Source organism: Chelonoidis abingdonii, chromosome 6 (genome assembly GCF_003597395.2).
Source record: "Chelonoidis abingdonii isolate Lonesome George chromosome 6, CheloAbing_2.0, whole genome shotgun sequence".
NCBI classification, from domain to species: Eukaryota; Metazoa; Chordata; order Testudines; family Testudinidae; genus Chelonoidis; species Chelonoidis abingdonii.
Genome location: NC_133774.1, coordinates 95,488,418 through 95,510,652, shown reverse-complemented (window position 1 = coordinate 95,510,652; position 22,235 = coordinate 95,488,418). Strand labels below are relative to the sequence as shown.

Below are 22,235 nucleotides of genomic sequence, written 5' to 3'. Positions count from 1 at the left end.
CCCTAGAAGTACTGGACAACCCGCAAGTTTCCACTGATCTACAGAAACAGTAAAAGCCTCTCTTAAAGCCCGTATTTTATTTTCTATTGTAAACTGTGTTAGCAGTAATTTACAAGTGTGTAGTTCTTCACTTTTATATCTACAGAGTAATCACAGAATATTTATAAGGTGTATGCAAAGGATCATTTTGTTTCCATGTTTCAGAAAGAACAGAATTAATGAGTCCATATTTAACATTGGTAACCTATAAGACCAGCTCCAAACATACTGAAATCACCAAGAAACTTGGGCAGGAAACTCCAATAAACTTACATATGAATATTGTGTTCTGCTTTTAAGATTCTTCAATGTATCACATATATAAACATGAGGTAGGTTTGTTTTTGTTGTTTTTTTTAAAAAGCAACCAATGTCAACTTTGCAGAAAACCCAAAGCAAAAACCAACATTTAACAGATATCAACAAAGCATTTCAGAACAAAGTAATGTGCTATGATGCAAATATGAGCCCAAGCTAAATTTCAGTTTTTAAAAAATGGATGGGACTGCAACATTCCCGTATCACACTGCTTGCATAAAATCTTTTATTACAGATATGTACAGTTACAATCTGATTTTGCACAAGGACCAGCAAGCCCATTACTCTGAATAGGTTTTCAGTCTTATAGGTTACTTGGCTTGGTGAGAATCTTGTTTCTGTTTTTCATTTGCCATATAACAATATATTCTAGGCATACCTAAAAATAAAAATAGATAGGAGGGAACATAGGAGTTAAAATAAAACACAGTCTTTGATGGCTCTAACTGAATTAAGTAAATGAAATAATATCTATGTGGCTTTTCTGATTAGGCCTGTGGAGAATAGTTAAATCACAGCCCTTTAATAAATATATATATATATATATAAATAAAAGGCAGAATGTCAGATGTAATAAAGGCCCATAAAACAGGAAATACTGTGGGCCGGATCTTCTGCCAGTGTAAATCAAACTAGTGTTGTGGAACTAGGATGATTTACACCAGCTGAGGATCTGGATCTGGGTTTGTATGAAAAGTAAAATAAAATACAAAGTCACCAGAATGCTATTGCACATGGTAAAATTTATATGGGAGGTCTTTTTTGCTCTCCTTGTTTACAGTTCTTGAGTTTGGTTCTCCATTGCCCTGTCTCCTGTGCAAAGGGAGTGAGAAATGCTACCAGATCAAAATGGTAGCATTTTACAGAGCCCAGGGGCTTTCAGAAATATCTACTCTTGCATATACAGTGGCTCATGGCTAAGTCTCTAGAGAGCGGGGCCAGAACATAAGCAACATTGATCCTCAGGGATTGGTTTTGGGACCAATCTTATTTAATCTTTTTATTACTGACCTTGGCACAAAAAGTGGGAATGTGCTAATAAAGTTTGTGGACGACACAAAGCTGGGAGGTATTGCTAACACAGAGAAGGACCGGGATGTCATACAGAAAGATCTGGATGATCTTGAAACCTGGAGTAATAGTAGGATGAAATTTAACAGTGAAAAGTGCAAGGTCATGCATTTAGGGATTAATAACAAGAATTTTGGTTATAAACTGGGGACTTGGAAGTAACAGAGGAGGAGAAGGACCTCACAGTATTGGTTGATCACAGGAAGACTATGAGCCGCCAGTGTGATATGGCCGTTAAAAAAGCTAATGCAGTCTTGGGATGCATCAGGCGAGGTATTTCCATAAAGATAGGAGGGTGTTAGTTATACAAGGCACTGGTGAGACCTCATCTTGAATACTGTGTGCAGTTCTGGGCTCCCATGTTTAAGAAGGATGAATTGAAACTGGAACAGGTACAGAGAAGGGCTACTAGGATGATCCGAGGAATGGAAAATCTGTCTTATGAAAGGAGACTCAAAGAGCTTGGCTTGTTTAGCCTAACCAAAAGAAGGCTGAGGGGAGATATGATGGCTCTTTACAAAGATACCAGAGCGATAAATATCAGGGAGGGAGAGGGATTATTTAAGCTTAGTACCAATGTGGACACAAGAACAAATGGCTATAACCTGGACACTAGGAAGTTTAGACTTGAAATTAGACGCAGGTTTCTAACCGTTAGAGGAGTGAAGTTCTGGAATAGCCTTCCAAGGGGAGTAGTGGTGGCAAAAGACATATCTGGCTTCAAGACTAAGCTTGATAAGTTTATGGAGGGGGTGGTATGACATAACCTAACTTTGGCAATTAATTGATCTTTGCTTATTAGCAGGTAAATATGCCCAATGGTCTGTGATGGGATGTTAGATGGGGTGGGATCTGAGTTACTACAGAGAATTCTTTCCCGGGTGCTGGCTGGTGAGTCTTGTCCACATGCTCAGGGTTTAACTGATTGCCATATTTGGGGTCAGGAAGGAATTTTCCTCCAAGGCAGATTGGCAGAGGCCCTGGAGGTTTTTCGCCTTCCTCTGCAGCATGGGGCACGGGTCTTTGCTGGAGGATTCTCTGCACTCTGAGGTCTTTAAACCACGATTTGAAGACTTCAATAACTCAGACATAGGTTAGGGGTTTGTTACAGGAATAGGTGGGTGAGATTCTGTGGCCTGCACTGTGCAGGAAGTCAGATTATATCATAATGGTCCCTTCTGACCTTAAAGTCTATGAACACTAAGTGGTTTTAAAGGAGCCAGACCCAGCCAACGGAGATCTCTCCCTGCACAGAGGAGCTCTCCTCACACACTTCTTCTGTAAGGGGGACTATACGAGTGTCCGCAGTATTCTAGGGCAGGGAAAAGTGGGGATGTGGCGGGTTGGAGCAGAGTTGTGCTATGCCCAGTCATCCACTGGTGTGGTCCTGAGGGATTTTGCACCAGTGGCATAAGTTATAGCTGCTGTGTGCATTCTCACTCAGGTGCCCTCGTTTAAAAAAATCAGTTCCCCAACTTTTCATTTTAAAGAACTTGTCAAAGTTGAAAGACCTAAGTTTGAACTCTTTGTTAGAATAGTCCATGTAACATTTATAAAATGCTCTTCTCTTTTCCTTCCAACCTTGGGCTCTACCTGAGGATGGGGTAGGGGGGTCACAACGACTGAACAACATAACAGTAATGCACAACCATCCAATGAGAACCCTACGTCCTCATGCACTGAAGAGAATTAAATGGTCTATGGAAGGAGATTTCAGTGTCAAGCATGCAGAGATTCCTGTATAGAGTGGGAGTGAAACAGTATTTTTTTAAAATATGAAAATTGTACTTTAAAGTCTGGTTCTATTTTGAAAAGTGCATATACAAATAAGTATTCACAGTTTTTCATTCCTATTAGTCCTGCGGAGTCCACATAGCTAAGGAAGAGTGACGTGGATTCTATTTCTTGTATATCAAACTGTTTATTAAGTTCTAATTAAAAGATCAATCGATTATACCTGTGCAAGCCCAATGAAGACAGTGAGGATACACAAGCATCAATGAGGGAAGAATTTGACTTTACGGATTTTTTTAAACTAGAAGTGATGTTCAAGAAAAAAATGTCCCCAGCCTGATGTTCAGATCCCACCATAAGTTTGCAGGGCTGGCATTAGGAAAAAAAATAAAAACTTGTCAACTTAGCACATTTCAACCAAAGAGTGTGAGGAGATAATTACAGCCTGTGCAGTTCTGGAAAAACCCTCTCTTACCTGGACTGTGCTGGCAGCACCCACCCACATTTGCAAAAGGACCAGCTTTCCCCTTGACCCATTGTGGGTATTATGCAAGTTGTCCTTTCCTTTGGGAGCTCGGAAGGAATTTTTCCCTCACCACCAATTTGGCTGAGGCAGGGTGGGTTTTTTCACATTCCCCACACCAGATTTGGGACCCAGTGGGATGGAGCCAGGGGCCTAGGTTATAAGGTAACTGCTTAGCACATAAAACTGGTGCCAGATGTCCAGTGCAAGTACTTGGTATGGAAGGGGTACTGTTATCAAATAAAATGGACTGGAAAAGGATTTGAAGGAAAGCATCCTTTAAGGGAGCAGACAAAGGGTTTTGGGGGGGCTTCTGTAACTAGTACAGGGGGAGCAGACTCCTCCTTTTCTCTAGCCCCCTCAAGGGAACTGAGGAAGAGGGTTCCCCACTCCTGTTATAGTCCCCCTTCACCTCATGCAAGGGGAGGGCAGCAGAGTCCCAGCAACGGGATTGTGTAGAAATGATTGAAGAAATGATGATGACCTGCACTGTCTTGTTTATTGCCAGGTACTCCCAGGTATGTTAGGTGAATAAAGTTGCAACCTAATTAAATCACATTCATTGCCTCCTGTCTTGCTGCTGATATGGGCAGACAATTGCACTCAACAGGGATACTGTACATGTCAAATGGCAGGTCAGAGGAAATGCAATTTTTACACCATGGAGATTTGCTTAGAGTGACTGCAGGTTTGCCCAAACAATCTTTGTTTGTTTAACTGCATTTTAATGTATACACAAAGTAACCCACTCTTAAAAAGACAATCTCTAATGTGCTGCATGTATAAAGGAATGGGAAAATGCCTAAAATTTCACCACACGGGGACAGTCTGCCTTGAAAGGCTTACAGAGGAGTCATCATGTCGGTCTAATTAATGTGGGAAACACGTAATGAAACAGGGAAACCCAGTTTCCCATGTGCACCTTTGAAAAGACCCTAGAAGAATCAATTCCACCATTTCTGTTAGTCCATCAATTCTTTATGTTCCTCCTGCTGCACTGTGAATGTGTGACAAGGAGGAAAAGGCAAGGTGGCAACTGCCTCAGAAACCAGCCACTGCCTCCCAAACCATCTTCCAAAATAGCCTTACAGATTCTGGAAGCAGCCCTCCAGAAGATTTGTGGAGTGGAAAGCAGACAGTCAGCATGCCCCAAAATGAACAGGAAGCCCTTGGAAACAGGGTCATGAAGGAAGAAATGAGTGCCTGGAGAGGATAGGCGGCTCTGTAATAACATCCCTCATTACTTCAGTCACTTCTCTTCATACCTACTATGAGTTCAGCTCCCAAAAAGTCAACTACTCCACATGTCCTAAATTACTGTTGCCCTAAGTAGCAATACTACAAAAGAGATGTGGGCCAACTGCAACCCACCAGGTGCTCTGCAGCTGGCACTGTTGCTGCTGTCTGTAGAAATGGACAGGCTGTGATTCCTGCTGATCTCTGCCCTCTGTGAGAGTTGACAGGCCTGCTTCCTGGCTGTTCTGCTCGCCAGCTGGCAACTTTCCCCAAAGGGAACTATGCAGCAGAGAGTAGCCCAACAAAAGCCCACTGAACTGGCTGGGGAAGGTGGTTCTTTCCACATGGTTTTTATAGAGGAAGGTGGGTGCTTGGCACCAGCATCTAATCTCAATGAAGTTGCAGAGTTCTCATGATTCACAGCGATAAGTCACGTGGCTGAAAGGTGCAACTGATTCTATGCGTAAATTGGCACCAAAAAATTCACCACCACATTCTGTGCAACGGACTTGCTGTGCTCAGTCACAGCACTAGATGATTAAGGGTCTTGCACATAGTTTTCCCTTGTAATTCTTTAGTAAAATGTATGTGTAATACTGCCTAACTGTGAGGAGACCTGTATTCAAATTAAAGACAAGAAAATACCACTGTTTGTTAGATGTGTTCCTGGTCTCAAAAAACAGTATTAGCACTCAACTTTAGTGCTGACATTTTTAGTCTCAATAGAATTCTGTATCTGTGTGGGGAGGGAGTTGGTTGTTGGCTATAATATTTATTTTTATGGCCTCATTTACAGAGAGTGCATTTAAGTTAATTTGTTGCACCTGTTTTAATGGACAGTTTTTTAAACCTTGCCTTTTCCTCCTCAGAAAGAAAAAAAGCACAACTGCTGCTAAGTGTATAGCGATGGCCAAATGCTAACCTGCAGTTGTCTCTCCCTAGTATCTGAAAAAATAAATAGCCTGTAATTTCAGAAACATAGCTAGCAAAAGTGATGTATTTCTGAGACAAGATCCCCCCTACCCTATATTTCACTATATTAATAATGATGATGTATTTTAGCCAAGAACATTTCTTACCTAAAAAATGGATTCTTTAAATCAAGGATGTTACCAGATTTAAAGCCTGTCTGGTCCACCACAGCCACAATCTGAATGTCGTAACTCTGTCTGTATCAAAAATAAAAAGTACAAAAAAAGACAACATAACTGATCTACAATTATATCGGTAACATCTGAAGTCAAATAGTGGCATTGTCAGCATACCTAGTGTTTGAGTTGCAAGTATTTGGTACATGTAAAATGCAAGAGGATCAATGCCTCCGATTTCATATATGCTTGACTAAATTAATTCCTTATTCACAGCCAATTGGTAAAATGTACAAAAGTGCATAGATGACTTAGGACCCAACATCTAAAAGAAGCTGCATTCATTGCAACTGAGGCTGACATTCAGAAATGAATTTTGTTGGCCAAAAATGCAGTAAATATCATTATTTGATCATTACAATATGCAAGGCAGCGTATTTCTTGGTGAGTGTACCACACTTTGAGTGGTAGTACAAAAAAAAAAAAAGGCCCAATAATTTTAGACACCCAAGTGCAATCACCTAGAAATGCATTTTCTGTAGGGACTTGTTGATAGGAAATGGAATTTACACATAAAAATAAGATAAACAGTAAAGATAAGTGCATCATTACTATAGATGACACTGTTGGTGGCCAGTCCAAAAGCTCAATTTGTGTCCAAATTTCTGAATAAAAATCTTACTCTTTGTCTCTAAGGCCACGTCTATACGACGCGCCGTATCGGCGCGTTACAATTGATTGCTCAGGGATCGATATATCGTGTTTCATCTAGACGCGATATATCGATCCCTGAGCGCGCTTACATCAATTCCGGAACTCCACCAAAACCAACAGAGTTCCGGAATCGACATGGCGAGCCGCGCACAACGATCCCGCGCGGTGAAGACGGGTGAGTAGATCGATTTTTGATAATCGATTTCAGCTACGCTATTCTCGTAGCTGAAATTGCGTATCTAAAATCGATTTTCGCGCGTCGTGTAGACACGGCCTAAGCAGCACCAGTCTAGCTTGTCATTAAGACCCAGGAAATGCTCTGGGCATTCTGCATTGAGTACTGTTATTACTACAGGTTTGTTTTCATGTCGCAGAACCATCAAGAACCTCACAGAGTTTCTACTTCCCACAAATCTCAAACCGGTTATAGGGTTCACAGCACTAATTCAAGTTGATGAACCACTTTTCAACTTAATTTAAACCCTCTTTCTCCTGGTGTGAGTCACCATTTAATTTTTTTTCCATAGTGGGAGGCTGAGGAAAAGACCCAAAACTGAAGGAATTATTTTTAGATGTTGGCATATTTTTTTCAGTTGCTACTGCCTCTGAAGATATGCACTATTTGTATTCTTGTGCATGTATTTTTGCATCTATGTGCAAAAGAATGACTGCCACAGAGGGCTGCTGTGGAAGACTTGGAGGAACCAGCAGCCATGCTGATTGGCCTGCTAGAGGCAGTTCCAGTTGGTCGATAGTGAGGACAGTGTTGGTGTAGCTGTGTTAGTGCCAAGATATTAAAGTGACAAGGTGGGTAAGGTAACATCTTTTACTGGACCAACTTCTGTTGGAAGGAGAGACAAGTTTTTGAACTTGCACAGAGAGTGGTATAAGTTCGAAAGCTTCTCTCTCTTACAACAAAAGTTGGTCCAATAAAAGCTATTACCTCACCTACCTTGTCTCTCTATTAGCGGGGACATCAGAAACATGGCTTAAAACAGTCCTGGGCTGCACTGGTATAACCCAGAACAGCAGAAATCCTCCCCTACATTGTTGTGGTGGCATAAGTTATCCACAACCCCATCTTTGCTAGTGGGCAAACTGCCAACTAGTGCAGCCCCATAAGTGAGTGAAACCAGACAAGAGGGGAGTACGACCAGGGCAGATAGAGGCAAGAGATGAATTAGCATATCCGCTATCACCTGTGCTTTTATGGGACTATGACTTTGCTTTAAAGCAACTCTCCCCTGTTGGATCCGCCAAGGGAAGGCAGCAGTACAAACACTGTCTTTCTTCAGGGGCAAGTTTCTTCCTCTTGCTGATATGGGAAGTGAAATTTGTAGAATTAGGGTAAACTGAGCCCTCAGAATGTTGCCCAGCTGAACAGAAAGACTGGAGAGAAATGCTGCCATATGAATAGTCCAGACCACTGTGTGCAGTGATAGACCAGATATAAAATGGTGGCAATGATGGCAGGGGGCTATCTACCCCATGACTGAGTGGGTTTCCAGACTGGAAATCAGGAGAAATTTTTTAAATCAGACTGGAAATAAGGCTGGGACACTGAACCAGTGAGGATTAAGCACCTAGCAGATAAGTGACCTAAAAGCAACCTTTTAATGACATATGAGAAAAGTATTGAAATGGTAAACAAGGCCATCCCTTGTAGATAGTTCTCAAAGCCATGTTAAGTAGACTACAAGTTAACATGTAGGCCTTATTGTTAGAGAAATAAGAATAGATACTAATTGTATTTGTCTGTGTTTACCTATATCTTGTTAGAAGTTAACTGTGTAACCAGATTAGCTTGTGGATGCGAATTCCCTTTCTTGTCTTAATCACACTATATGATGCATGCATATGGTTCAGTTAACTTTAAGATCAAAGATGTAAGATATTGAAGGAAATAATATTACTTACATTGTCTTCAGCTTAAATTGTCTATGCCATAATGGAATGCCTTGATAGTTTGAATGGCTAATTGCCTTATGTTAATTAATACTACTAGTGTTCCTGGGCATACATAGGAAATAGAAGTTTAGCTTTAAAGCAACAACATACACTCTCTCCTTCATCTGGGAAGGCCCTTGCTATGATGCCTGCTGTCAACAGGCTATCAGCCTGCTAGAGAACTATAAAGGAAGCTTAGGGCTTAACCCTGTTGTATCTCAGATCTGCTTAAACTTTGTCTGGGGAAGTTCAAGCTGTAAGACTGAAGGTCTTCACGTCTATTCTAGATTAGCCCTGCAATTTCTCATGGAAGAATTTGAACTCTGCACATAGACTGCCTATTGGACTATAACCCATTGAACTGATTCTGAAAGGACTTTTACAAATTAGCAGGTTCACCATGTCTGTACGAAATAGGCCTAAGAACTTTATTCATATCTATATCTATACATATATAATGACCTTTCAACCACAGTAACTCTCTTTTTTAATATATCGTAGATTTAGCTAATAAGAATTGGCTGTAAACGTGTATTTGGGTAAGATCTGAAATAATCATTGACCTGGTGGGTAACGTGTCCGATCTCTTGGGATTGGTGGAACTTTATATATGGTGAATAAGGTTTTAAATAAACCTCAATATATAGATTGGGCTGTTTGGGTGAGAGCCAAAGGCTGGATTCTTAAAGGGAACTGTATTTTAGCTTATGGTGACCAGTAAGATATCACTGAAACTGCTTTGTTATTGGCTTGGTGAATCTAATTATAAGAATAAACCACCAGTTTTGGGGATCATCTTTCTTATTCTTTGGAGTTGGTCCTGACTGAGCATTCTCAGTATAGCCCCTCCAGCGACCACGGTCACAAAGGCATATGTTTTTAACGGTGAAAACTATTCACCATTGGAACAATTTACCAAGGGTTGTGGTGGATTGTCCATCACGACAATTTTTAAACCAAGGTTGGAGGTTTTCCTAAAATAGCTGCTCTAGGAATTATTTTAGAGGAGTTCTATGACCTGTGTTATTCAGGAGGTCAGACTAGATGGTCACAATGGTCCCTTCTAACCTTGGACTGTATGAATCTATGAACTCTATGCAGTCCTTGATTGCTTCTCGCTGCCCAGAGAGCAGAGGTGGCCAAGGGTGCCTTAATACATTTTTGGTTGGCAAGAAGGTTTGATCTTTCCTTTTGCATGAAAACCTTCCAATTATGTATGCTTTGGTAACATCCACAATGGATAATTACAATGCATTGTACATGACAGTATCTTTCAAGAGCACTTTGAAACTTTGTCTAGTGCAGAATGCGGTTGCTTGCTCTCCCCCAAATGGAACAGATTACATTGATGCTCCATGGACCGCACGGGCTTCCACTTCATTACCTGATGCAATTCAATATGTTGCTTTTAACGTATAAAGTCTTGTATCATTTGGGTCATGTAAATCTTCAAGACCACCTCTCTGTGCAGCTGAAATCAGCACTCTTTAGCAACCAGCCTCTATTTTTGTATGTATTGGTGCTGTAAACAGGGCACCCTCATTAGTCTAGTAGGGACAGTTTATTGACTCTAGGGCACGTTGAAGACCTTCATTATCAATTTACTCATGCTCCTCCTGAGAGAAGTGATCTAAATTTCTATGGAGTTGGGGAGATCTTTATTATTGTCAGTTGATAATGGTTCAGTTGGTATATGCATATGATTTTATATTTATTTTCTGCAGGATGGATTGATTTAAATCAGCAAGCAGGAAACCTTGATTTAAATTACTGATTTTAATCTTGGTTTGCATTTATACTTTTTAGTGATTTTACTAAAGAAAGGTTGTCATAAACAGATAGCTAAGGGTTAATGTTTCTTTCACCTGTAAAGGGTTAACAAAGGGAACCAAACACCTGACCAGAGGACCAATCAGGAAACCGGATTTTTCAAAGCTCAGGGGAGGGAATGTTTGACTCTGAGTCTTTTTGTCTCTCTCTCGGCTATGAGAGGTTTCTTTCCTATCTTCAAGCTTCTAATCTTCAGTTTCAAAGTTGTGAGTACAAAGGTAGCAAAACAATAGGCTTTTATATGTTTTGTTTTGTATTTACATGTGTGTAGTTTGCTGGAAGTGTTTAAATTGTATCTCTTTTTGAATAAGCCTGTTATTCATATTTTTCTTTTAAGCAAGAGCCCTGTGTATTGTCAACTTAATGCAGAGATCATATGTTCATGTGTTTTTTTCTTTCTTTTTTATATAAAGCTTTCTTTTTAAGACTTGTTTGAGTTTTTCTCTCTGGGTAGGCTAAGGAACGAAGGAAGGGGAATTCTCTTTGTGTTAGATCTATGGAGCACCAGGGAATTGGTGGGAGGGGGAAGAGAGATAGAATCATTTCTGTTTCCTTGTATTTGGGGTTTGTCTCTTTGTGAATAGAGGAGACATGCTTCTTGGTATTGTGATGTAAAGATTACATCAGTACTCTCAGGTTAGCCCAGAGAGGAAAGTCTGGGTGGGAGAGAGAGAGGGAAGGGAAGTGGAGTATTCCCTTTGTGGTAAGACTCAGGGCTTCTGAGTCTTGGGGTTCCCCAGGGAAGGGTTTGGGGAGACCAGAGGGAGCCAAAACCCTGGAATTTTTGGATGGTGGCAGCGAGATCAAATCTGAGCTGGTAATTAAGCTTAGAGGGGTTCATGCAGGCACCCAGATTTCTGGATGCTAAGGTCCAGATTTGGGAATGCTTATGATAAAGGTTCATTCTCACTGTTGATTTGCAACCAAATTTAGCCTTTAAACTAAATTTGGTACTTCTTTTTGCTAACCAGGAAGATATAGTGTATCTACATACATTTATTTAAGCACTTATATAGTTAAACATACGAATGTTCACATTATTAATTTTTACAGTTTTTATTGTGTTAGAAAACAGTGAATGAGACATTTCTTATTTACTAGATGATTTTTGTACTAAATTCCACTTTCCATCCAAATGCATCTATTAAATCCTATTAAAAATGTACAAAACCAGCATTTTAAATTTTTTTTTCAGTAATTAAATAAACCAGCCTTAAATGTGCTGGATACATAAAAACAAAACTAAGTTTATCAAAATTATTTGCATTTCAAACCGATTTATTAAACAAAGGAAGAATTAACTGTAGTTAGTGAGTTGACAGACTGTTTCTGGTCACCATATGCCATATTTACAATGGCATTTAGGCACCTACATAGGTGCTAGTAGTATTTTCATAAGTACCTAACCTGCTTACATGCTTTTGAAAATTCAACTAGTCACTTATCTGCATCTTTAGGCAAGTAAATATCTTTGAAAATCTAGTTTCATGGCCTTCAAGTTTTTAGAATTAATAGATCTCATCTTCTCCCACCAGGCTTTTATTCACAGACTGGAAGAAGAAAATAAGCTTTCCTGCCTTTTCAGCTCCCAGTCAGTTTCTCAACTTTGAATGAACTAGTCTAAATGAAGAAGATATTCTCACTGCACCTTCAAGCTACCATGAAACTAAAAGTAACTAAGGCAAAAACTTTTTTGCCTAACAAAAATTGGAAGTACTTAAATGTGGTAAAATGTAAAATACCATCATTTGCTCCATTGTAAAGACTGAAGCAATACAGACACTTAATGTAGTACAGTATATGATACTGTGACATATATAAAGTTTGAGTGGACCTTTAAATTTAAGATGTTTTCTCCCTAATTCTATATATAATTGAAAAAGAAGCACCCTTTAACCTATTACATTTTGAAGGAAGCTCATTGATGCAGCAGACTTTTAAAAATTATTTAAATGACTTTAATAAATTATAGTAAATTTTGGACTTAACATAAGCTATCAATTTAAAACAGGTTTATTTTCAAAAAGAAATATGTGTTTAATGTAAATAAAAGCATGTGATTTTTTTTTAAATCACTGATTTTTATCCACCCTGATTTGCGGAACATATGCTACACACACACTACATGGCCAATCACACGCACATGTATAAACAGAGTAGATGTGGACAGGCATTCAGAGACCATAGTGACAGGTCTGTATTAAAAATCTAAATAGATAATAAGAATCAATTTTAAGGATTCATTAAGTGTCAAGTTTGCTTCTACGTATACTTTCATCTAATCTTTCCCATAAATATAAAACCCTGTCCTTAAATCCTTAATCCAGCAAAACTACTAAAGACTCTGGGCCAAAAATCCATCAAAGAATGCCAAGATACACTGGAACTTCCAGAAAGCTTACTACAGTTCATTTGCCAAGGCAGAATTGCAAGGAAGACTATACTACTATGAAATTACAAAAGCAGCTGTATGGTCACTTAGTGCAGCACACTGGTTCTCTCTTTACACATTTAGTAACTGATACTTTTTACTTTTGAAAGGGATGTATTGTGACTTGTGTTATTTATCGTCCTTAAGAAGAGCTCCTAACCCAAAAGCTTGGAAACTGGAAAAATTCCCACAATGGGCATTTATTGCAGGTGTGAATGAAGTGCTTTGAGAGTGCTTCTACCATTTTTGATCTTATGGGAACACTCTGGACTCATACGGCATATATGCAGAGCTAAACAACAACAACACAATGATTCACATTTCTACATTTGCTTTCAGTTACAAGCACACTTACACGCAGGTGCGCTAGATTGAAATGAACCAGCTGTGCAAACCAGTCTCTTCAGGGAATGTTTTCATAGCAGAGCACAAGGGTGATGGTTCTCAACTCCCATTGACAGCAAAAGAGTAGGAATGCAGCTAACTAAATCTGTTCTGACAAAAACATACTCCTTAGAGAATCATCCTCTTCACTAGCCACACTAAAAAGGGAAGGTTGTGTCCCAGTGATATATGAGTAGTGTCGTAAACAGAGGAAAGTGCATCCATAGGAAATCCTTTTCAGAAGTGAAAGGATATAGCACCACCTCCACTTTACTTGTCCCTAACACAAGATTCACTAAGGGACAAAATACAAATATTCAAAATCTGCAGAGGAAAAATGGTGCATGGAAAAAATGAGGGTGATGAATGCATAATGAGGTATCTCAAAAACCACTGACAAACTGGGACAGGTGTGCACTTCAAACCAAAGAACATGCTGTTTCTGAGAATGTTTTTCCTTCAATGAAAATCAATTTTGCTGTGCTAAATTTGGGATTGTGTGTATAGACAGATGCTTTCTAGACTGTGTATTTGTATCCCTGATTCTACCCTTTATACTACTAACTACCCTACTGGGTGCAGCATTTTGGAGAACCTCAGCAACAGAGGCACACTACAGTGAGACGTCTCCTGGAGTTGCTTTGCCACTTACCGTTTATTCGCTACAAACAGGACTTTCCCTGAGAGAGTTTCTCCTTCTTTGGCAAAGAGGGGAGTCTGAAGGAGGCAGCGTACTTGATACCAGTGAGTTAAAGGTTCTGTTGGAGCAGTTGACAACCAAACAGTTACCCTAAAAAAAAAAAACCAATACATAGGCTCCTTCTCATTTATTGTATTAGAAAGCAACACAATTTATATACTTTAAACTACTTATGAATCAGTTGTGCAAAGTGCTGAATTCTTGATTTATAAGTGTCACTGATTTACCTCCATACCTCTTCCCTTCTCACATTTAGTATGACAGACCCACACAATTAAGGTTCGATCCTGCATCTGAAGGATCGGAAATGGGCAGACATGCATCAGGGCATACATGCTCAGCAGGTTTGTAGGCAGCAACTGAATTAAAAAGCACTCAATAGCTGCCCTGAGGCCTTCAACTTCTCCTCCAGAAGTAACATCACAGCTGGGCTTCATGCAATCCTGCTGGGAAGGAGGTTATTGCTTTCTAATGTCAGATAAGTGCTATTTTTTCTAATTTGAGGGACTTTCTTCCTATTCCCCTTCTTCTTACTGAAACAGCATTTTGTAAAACAGCTCCCTGGAAACCCATGAAATGGATATTGAAAGAAAAAGAGGGAGAGAGCCTTTTATTTTTTCCATAAGGGAAAAGTGGAAAGATTATTATTGATATAGTCTAAGTGGGAACAGCAGGAAAGGCAGGCAGGATAGAACGAAAAAGGAATTCAGTTATTCCTCCAGCCTCTTTCCTTCATTCATAAATTGTTATTAGTTAGTGGACACTATTCCTTGTGTTAAAAAGCCAGAGGAAATGTGTGTTAAACTTGCATGGTGACTGATTCTGAAGGGATCCTATTTGATTTTTGTTGCTGTTTTTAAAACTTTAAAATACCCATCTGCCTTCAAAGAACAATCAAACATCTGCGGATTTGGTCCATGATGAAGGCGAGGCTTCAAATGTAACAACTTACGTGTCTATTCTAATTTATACTGTGTTTGCAACACTGGTATCTGTGCACCTAGCCAATGTCGATTCAAAACAGATGTTCCCTACAGGACCTGTATTCTCTATTCTCTCTATTTCCAGGAATTAGGATGTTCATTTCTCCCCTATCTTCCCTCTGGTTTTTTTTTGTTGATCTAATTAAGGGAAATGATGGCAAAGAGATGTCCTGAAAATAGTAAAATTTGTGGCCTTTCCTTTATACTGTGACAACGAGTCTCCCTGCAGAGGACCACCCATTGAGAATGTCCTGTTTCCAGCTTTCATGCCTCTGGCCAATGAGATTTCCATAAGTCTCTAAGGAGACTGTGTTTGTGAAGATAGGGGCAGCCTGTGAGATATCTTCCATCCAGCCCACTGAGAGCTCTGAATACTAAGAACAGGGATTTAAACATGATGATGTTTAAATGGTTATCTGATGCAGTGATCAAAGTTCCACTCCTGTCAGCCTATGCTGATCAGCAGACATGGTGCTGCATTCTACACCAAAATGGGGGCTTCTTTGGTTGATATGCTTCAATCAGCTCCCACATAACTGGAAACTTTCTCTGCTGTTTTGTGCCACGTGGGGCTAAACATAGTCTCTATTCCAAATCCGCTTGCCAGTAACATTTGAGTTCTATAGTAAACTACTACTTTAAAAAAAAGGGAAAAAGAAAAGAAGGAATGTAATGTTATTAGAAAAATTCTTACTCAGTGAGCCTTATATTGGGCTGATGAAGGGTATTTATTAATAAAAACAAAAAGAAAATCAAATAATTAAAGACTTAGCTTCCTGTGGTCTGGTAATAATTCTTCGTTTCCTGAAGATGTTTCCAATTCTCTTATCAAGTTATTTAATATGAAAGAAAAATCCCATCCCCCACAGGACATGCTTTTTTTGTTAGACTTAGGATGACACTCTCTCTGATGTAGAGAAGTTTACTTTTCTTTTCCCCTGTGCAGCTTCACCACTTACTTTCCAGAATACTAATTGCAGCACCAAGCAAAGCAGGTCCCAGCTGCTCTCTTGAGATGCCTCTGGCCCCCGCAAGAAAGACCAAGCCCAAAGTGAACAATTACAGCAATGTTCCTGTTTTTCCCCATAACACTGAACAGTTACACTCAAATAACACAGTAATTAAGGAGTTGGTTTTGTGCAGAAAGATACAGGGATGGCAACTAAGATAAAAATACTTAAAAATCCCAAACTATCACAATTCCTGAACATACCACAGATAAGGTAACAGGGAACAACCTCAACCCACAAACTGCTGGAGGCAAGACTGTCACTGCTGTGTTGTCATTCCCATGGTTGCTACCTCAAGAAGGCATTACCTACTGGGAATAACACGACAAGTCCAACATTAAAGTAAGATCACACCTTCCTGCATGAATAAGGAGACAATTTTTTCTGCATTTAATGTTTCATGGGAATGATTAAAAAAATACATACAGTGATCCCACAAATGCCACGTCAAACCAAAAAGCCAGGCCATGGATTAGTCCGGACTGCATCATCTGGAAAACGAAGGGGATTTCCACTCTGCAGGAGGAAAACTAGAATGTTGCCAGGTTAACATACAAACATAGTGCAAAAAAAATTCCAACAGAAACATTCTACTGAAACCTGCCTGGTGGTGTTTTCCACACTTCTACCTTTACCACAACAATTTGTGCTTGAATGGTCACATTCCATATAAAATCAGTTAAAAAAATTACACTGAATAATTCTTTTACATCATTTAGAAGCGTATGATTTTCAGAAACACTGAACAACTGCAAATCCTAATGAAAAATCCAAGTGCTCAGCATCTCTAATGTTAGGCCACTAGCTGTTCTGTATGCACTCTGCAGCTTAACCCAGTGCTACTGCATTTTTGAGACAATAATCTAGACTTCTGTGTGGGGAAGGAGTTGTTGTTTTTTAATATAAGGGATGCTCAAATATGGTCTTTCAAACATAAGTTCAATTTTTAACAGCAGCTGCAGAAATTCACTCCTCAGAAGCAACAAACCCAGAATAATGACAGCAAGCTATTTGTAGGACTATAATACGCCTACAATAGTCCATGGTACTTTTAAAATAAAAACAAGTGATGTGTGTGTGCACGCTCGCACACATGAGAGAGATTCTCTGTACCTGCTTTCTCTTCCCCCATGATTAACACGGTTGTACAGTAGTTTTAAATAATGTTTCAAATTCAACCACTGCCATACCTCTCAAAACTTTCATCAAAGATCTGTATGATGAAAGGCTTTCACCTACTATTAAAGGCAGGACCGGCTTTAGGCCGATTTGCCCGATTCCCGGGAATTGGGCGCCCTGTGCCTTAGGCGCCTTTTAAATTATTTATTTATTTATTTTACTTACCCCGGTTGCGGTCTGCTCCGGGGTCTTCCATGGCCCTGCTCCCCTGACCAAAGCACCAGCGGGAGCGCGGCTGCCTCACAGCCCCACTCTCCCAGCTGGAACTCCGGCTGGAGCGTGGCAAACCCCACCCTGTAGCCCCACTCTCCCAGCTGGAGTTCCGGGCCCTTTAAATAGCCCCCAGAGCCCTGGGGTAGGGGGGGGTTCCAGGGGCTATTTAAAGGGCCGGGGCTCCAGCTGCCTCTGCCACCCCAGTCCTTTAAATAGCCGCCGGAGCCCTGCCACCCCCATACATTCCCCAGGGCTCCCGTGGCTATTTAGAAGGTCTGGGACAGGGTAGAAGCAGGGGAGCCCCAGGCCCTTTAAATAGCCCCCAGAGCCCTGGGATAGCGGGAGGTTTGGGGGCTATTTAAAGGGCCGGGGCTCCAGTTGCCTCTGCTGCACCCCCTGCCCTGCCCGCACCAGCTCCGCCCCCCTGCCTGCAGCCAGTTCTGCACCCCGTGCCCACAGCCAGCCCCTGCCAAACCCCCCTGCAGCCCTGCCCAAAGCCAGCCAGCCCCCCACACACCCCTGTCCGCACCAGCCCTACACACCTTGCCCCGCCCGCCCTGCCCACACCCAGCCCCACACCCCCTGCCCTGTCTCCAGCCAACCCCTGCCACATTCCCCTGCAGCCCTGACCAAAGCCAGCCAGCCCCATACACACCCCTACCCACACCCAGCCCCGCACCCCCTGCCCTGTCTCCAGCCAACCCCTGCCACACCCCCTGCCTGAAGCCAGCCAGTCCCGCACTCCTCTGTCTCCAGCCCTACCAACCCCTGCTGCACCCCCCGCGGCCCTGCCTGAAGCCAGCCCCGCGGCCCTGTCTCCAGCCAGCCCCGCACCTCTTGCCCTGCCTGCAGCCAGACCCTATCTCCAGTCAGCCCCTGCCCTGCCTCCAACCAGCCCCATGTCCACTGCTGCCCTGCAGTTCCCAGGGCAGTAACCCTGCACACCTGAGTGGGGCAGGGAGCAGGGATTCAATGATGGGGGCAGGGAGCAGCTGGGACCCACACATGTGCACACCCCCAGGGAGTGGCGGGGACCCACACATGTGAAACAGTGGTCATTAATAACCAATCAACAGCATATATGATGCAATGTACATAATATACAATTGTATTATTTGTATTATTTATATAGTTATGGAAAGTAAATAATATATGGAAGAAATGAAAGACTTTTTTTTTTTTTTTTACACTTTTTTTTTTTAGTCATCCCTGCCAGGGCCCCGCCGAAAATGTTCAAATCGGGCCCCGCACTTCCTAAAGCCGGCCATGATTAAAGGCAACAATTTTAAAAAGATTTAAGCATGTGCTTGAGTTTAGGCATACAAGTGGATTCCCTGGGGATCTTTAACATACCACCAAAACAGCCACTGAAAGTGGAACAGAAGAGACATGCATTCTGATCTCTTCTAAAATCTCTTACAGCAGAGTCAGCACTGACCAGAAGTCCAATTTTTTGTAAGGAATTTGAACTCAACCTTCTAAATAAAGCTGATCAAAAAACAGAATTTCCATCCTGCAGAAAATTCTGATATTTCAACATCTTTTTCATCTCAAATCAGGACAAAAAGTCAAAACATTGTAACTCGTTCTGAAAAAATATTGTAAAATGTTCTGGAAATTTTTTTTAAAATGTTGAAAGGCTTAATTTAAGCTTTTCAATTAAAATAAAAATTTCATCACTCCCCCACTGAAATGTTACATTTTGAGTTGAGTCGATATTTGCCTCTGCATCTGCCTGAGCCATGGGACTCCCAGGATGCAAATGGCAACTCAGTGCACAGACAGACAGACCGCAGTGCCTTATGGGACGTATAGTCTGGCTGGAGAGCAGGTCCTATAGAAAAGAATGGGGCCATGAGAGACCTGGAACTACAAGTGCCAACGGGCTCTCAGTAGTGCAGGCAGATACAGAGATTAATGTTGACCTGAAACATAATGTTTAAATTTTACTAACAGAGAACTCCACTAAATATCTCTCTTTTCTTGCAGAAAAACTTCTGTTTAGATTAGGGTCATATTTCCTGCAAGCTTTACTCCTGAGCCAGAGGCAAGCATGCTGCTAATTAAGCCAACAGGCAGTAAAATATGATTTCACTTCACCTCCAGGACTACCACTAAGTAAGGCAGTACTTCTGGGAACGACATATCACTGGCTAAGTAGCTACACTCAAATCTCTGCCATTCCTGGGAATATGAACCATAAAACTAACACTTGGAGGGAATGGTAATAATCGGAATAGTGATGTTCATCAGTTTAGAGGAAGGTATGGGTAGCATACTTAAATATTTCTTGTGAGACTCACTGAAGCAAGCCAGCATACTAACCAGGTAAAACTGGACCATGCTATTGTGCCATAAAATACAATTGACTGCAACTCAGACTGGAACTATGGGAGGTCTGAATTTCATCCAAAAGAGCCTGACAGATGTGTATAGGAATCTGTGTCTGTCTGTAGTTCCTGTGGTGTTCCCTGGAAGAGACCTGAAAGTTCTCCCATTCCGGGAGGATACACCTCATTCCAGGCGTGTACCTAGGGACGTCAAGCTGCACAATGGCCTAAAGTTCGGGGGAGGAATCCTCAACAAAAAGTTTAGAAGCAGGTGGCAGCCAAAGAAGCATCATTAGGAAGCTAATAAGGTGCAGCTAAGCCTTTTTAGGCTGAATAATTTAAAGAAGAGTGTTACCCCAAGAAAGGAGAGGGACATGTAGGACAGGGGGTTTGTGGCGATGTCACCAAGTCAAATGGGGACTGGAATCTTTCACAGTATGTAGACTGCACAGTGGGGCTTGGTCTGTCACCAGGATGAAATGGGCCCCTGCAAATAGTGCTACAGAGAAACCACTGCTCCCTGGTATACAGATAATGTATTTCTATAGTGAACTTGCTTGACCCAATCTCTCTCTCTCTTTACAGGAATGAAAACATGTACAAAGGCTACTCCACCAATGCCTTTTATAATTAATTAATCTAAAGCCAGACAGCAACTACCTTCCCTGACCCCTCATTCACACAGCATTTTATCTTCTTGGTGCTGGAGGTACTGCACAAAATAAAGGAGCTGTTACGAATGTTGTTTCTACACCATCAAGCTTTAGTAACTTAGCTGTACAAAAGCTATTTTTCACAGATCTTACTGAAAGAGAGAGAAAATACATTCTTGAGTCAGGATAATCATAAAAACTAGTACAAAATTGCAGTGATTTTCTAAGGCTTGTCAAACAAAAGACTCTGCATTGTTAAGATGCTGAATGAGCTGGCAACACATTCAGTCTCATAATTTCCACTGAATATTACAAACAAAAACTAAAAACATCAGGAATAGGAGAACTCAAACGGAATCTCTTAACTATACATATTTTTAATACAAATCTCAAGCAGGCTGCATATCACAGCGACTGTCTGTATAAACAAAATTGCCACATAATTCGGCACAAGTGATGGCAACCTGTGTACCACACATTTCCCCATTCAGATTCGGTGCTAGCTTCAAAGTTCTCCTGATGCCCAAGGAAATCTTTTGAAGCCTTGTTTTCACCTCCCTCTCTGGCAGGTTGTAAGGATTAATGAATTTCTGTAGAGAACTCTGAAGGTGAGAAGCCCTATCTAATAGGGATGTGTGCCATCAATAATAATCTCCCCAATGGCCTGAATCTTGGCATGAGTGTTCCTAAATATCAGTAAATGTCATCCTCAACCCTGCAAAATGGTCACTCTTCTTGAAGAAAATAAACACACAAGCTATTATTTTCCCTTCTCTTTAGAGGGATTTTTCTTTTCTTAGGTTCATTCCCAATAAACTACCTTTAATGAAAATCCTGCTGCCTCAATACCAGTCACTGAACGAATTTACCATCCCTGATGTTGCATATGTGCCACTGTTGTAGGGGGTAAGAGGGCACTGCAGGTGACAATTCTGGTACATTGCTAGAGCCACGCAAGTAATGTTCCATGGACCACAGCTCCAGCCAGAGCCAGCAGCTTCTTCTAAAAACACAAATAATTAAAAAACTGAGTAAGAATATGACACTGATCTATACTAACCTATGCAAATCTTCCTCTTCAGCTTCTGTAAAGTTAACAGTGTACTTCACTGTCCGAGCCATCAAAATTCTGATGTCGAAAGTATCCTGAGGAAAAAAGTCACAAATGTTATCATTTTGTCTTGTCACCTTCTAAACTAGGTACCTGATAAAAAAGAAGATATCTTTATTTATTTTAATGACACATTCGCTTTAACACGTCTCTGATAAACACTCGACTTGGGTATACATTACTATTATCTGCAATTAATGCATTTGATAGCTCACTTATGTTACAAAACTTTTTTAAAGGCCCTGCTAAATCATACAAAAATACTTTTCGTTTTGTTTTCATCAACAAACACAAATAATTCATGTGGACTCCTCCACCACATGTACAATGTTTGACCAATTAGAGAAATCTGGAGCTATGATGAAGAGTTAACTACATGCGAATCAAAATTAATTATGCAGAATAGTAACCAGCCTCGGAGCAGTCAGTACACCCACAATTGAAAACATCTTTTTCCCATCTCTTTTTGCACATCCACTAATCCAGACCCTCCATGGACCACAAACTCCCAGTTGATGCTAAAATCTTAGCACAAACTCTGCTTGTGATATACACTGAATTTAAAAACTGAGTCGCAATGGGGAGTGAAGTATATGTATAGGGAAAAGGCACATCCCAGGGTATTTTTTTTTCTTTTTAACAATTGTGTGTGGTTTTTAATAATACATTTAATTATTGATCTTAATGGAAGGGAATAAATTAAGAAAACAAAGGCTTATAAACCAAGCACACATCTTTACA

The 22,235-nt window shown here is 40.8% G+C and overlaps 1 protein-coding gene across 3 annotated transcripts in view; it reads right to left on the bottom strand.

Moving 5' to 3' along the window:
- Positions 1 to 380: 380 nt before the first annotated feature.
- The window catches only part of LOC116837437 (histone-arginine methyltransferase CARM1-like), a 125,879-nt gene continuing 104,024 nt past the window's right edge, over positions 381 to 22,235 (bottom strand). For 2 of the 3 annotated variants that reach the window (XM_032801800.2, XM_032801797.2), the window contains 5 exons: positions 21,444 to 21,529; positions 16,435 to 16,524; positions 13,968 to 14,105; positions 6,001 to 6,090; positions 381 to 736 (listed from right to left, as the gene is read on the bottom strand). In XM_032801800.2, coding sequence (XP_032657691.1) covers positions 727 to 736; positions 6,001 to 6,090; positions 13,968 to 14,105; positions 16,435 to 16,524; positions 21,444 to 21,529 — 414 coding nt within the window. In that variant the 3' untranslated portion in view covers positions 381 to 726. Of the gene's footprint in view, positions 737 to 5,996; positions 6,091 to 13,967; positions 14,106 to 16,434; positions 16,525 to 21,443; positions 21,530 to 22,235 lie in introns of those variants that run through there. The other variant, XM_032801798.1, reaches the window with a different exon arrangement.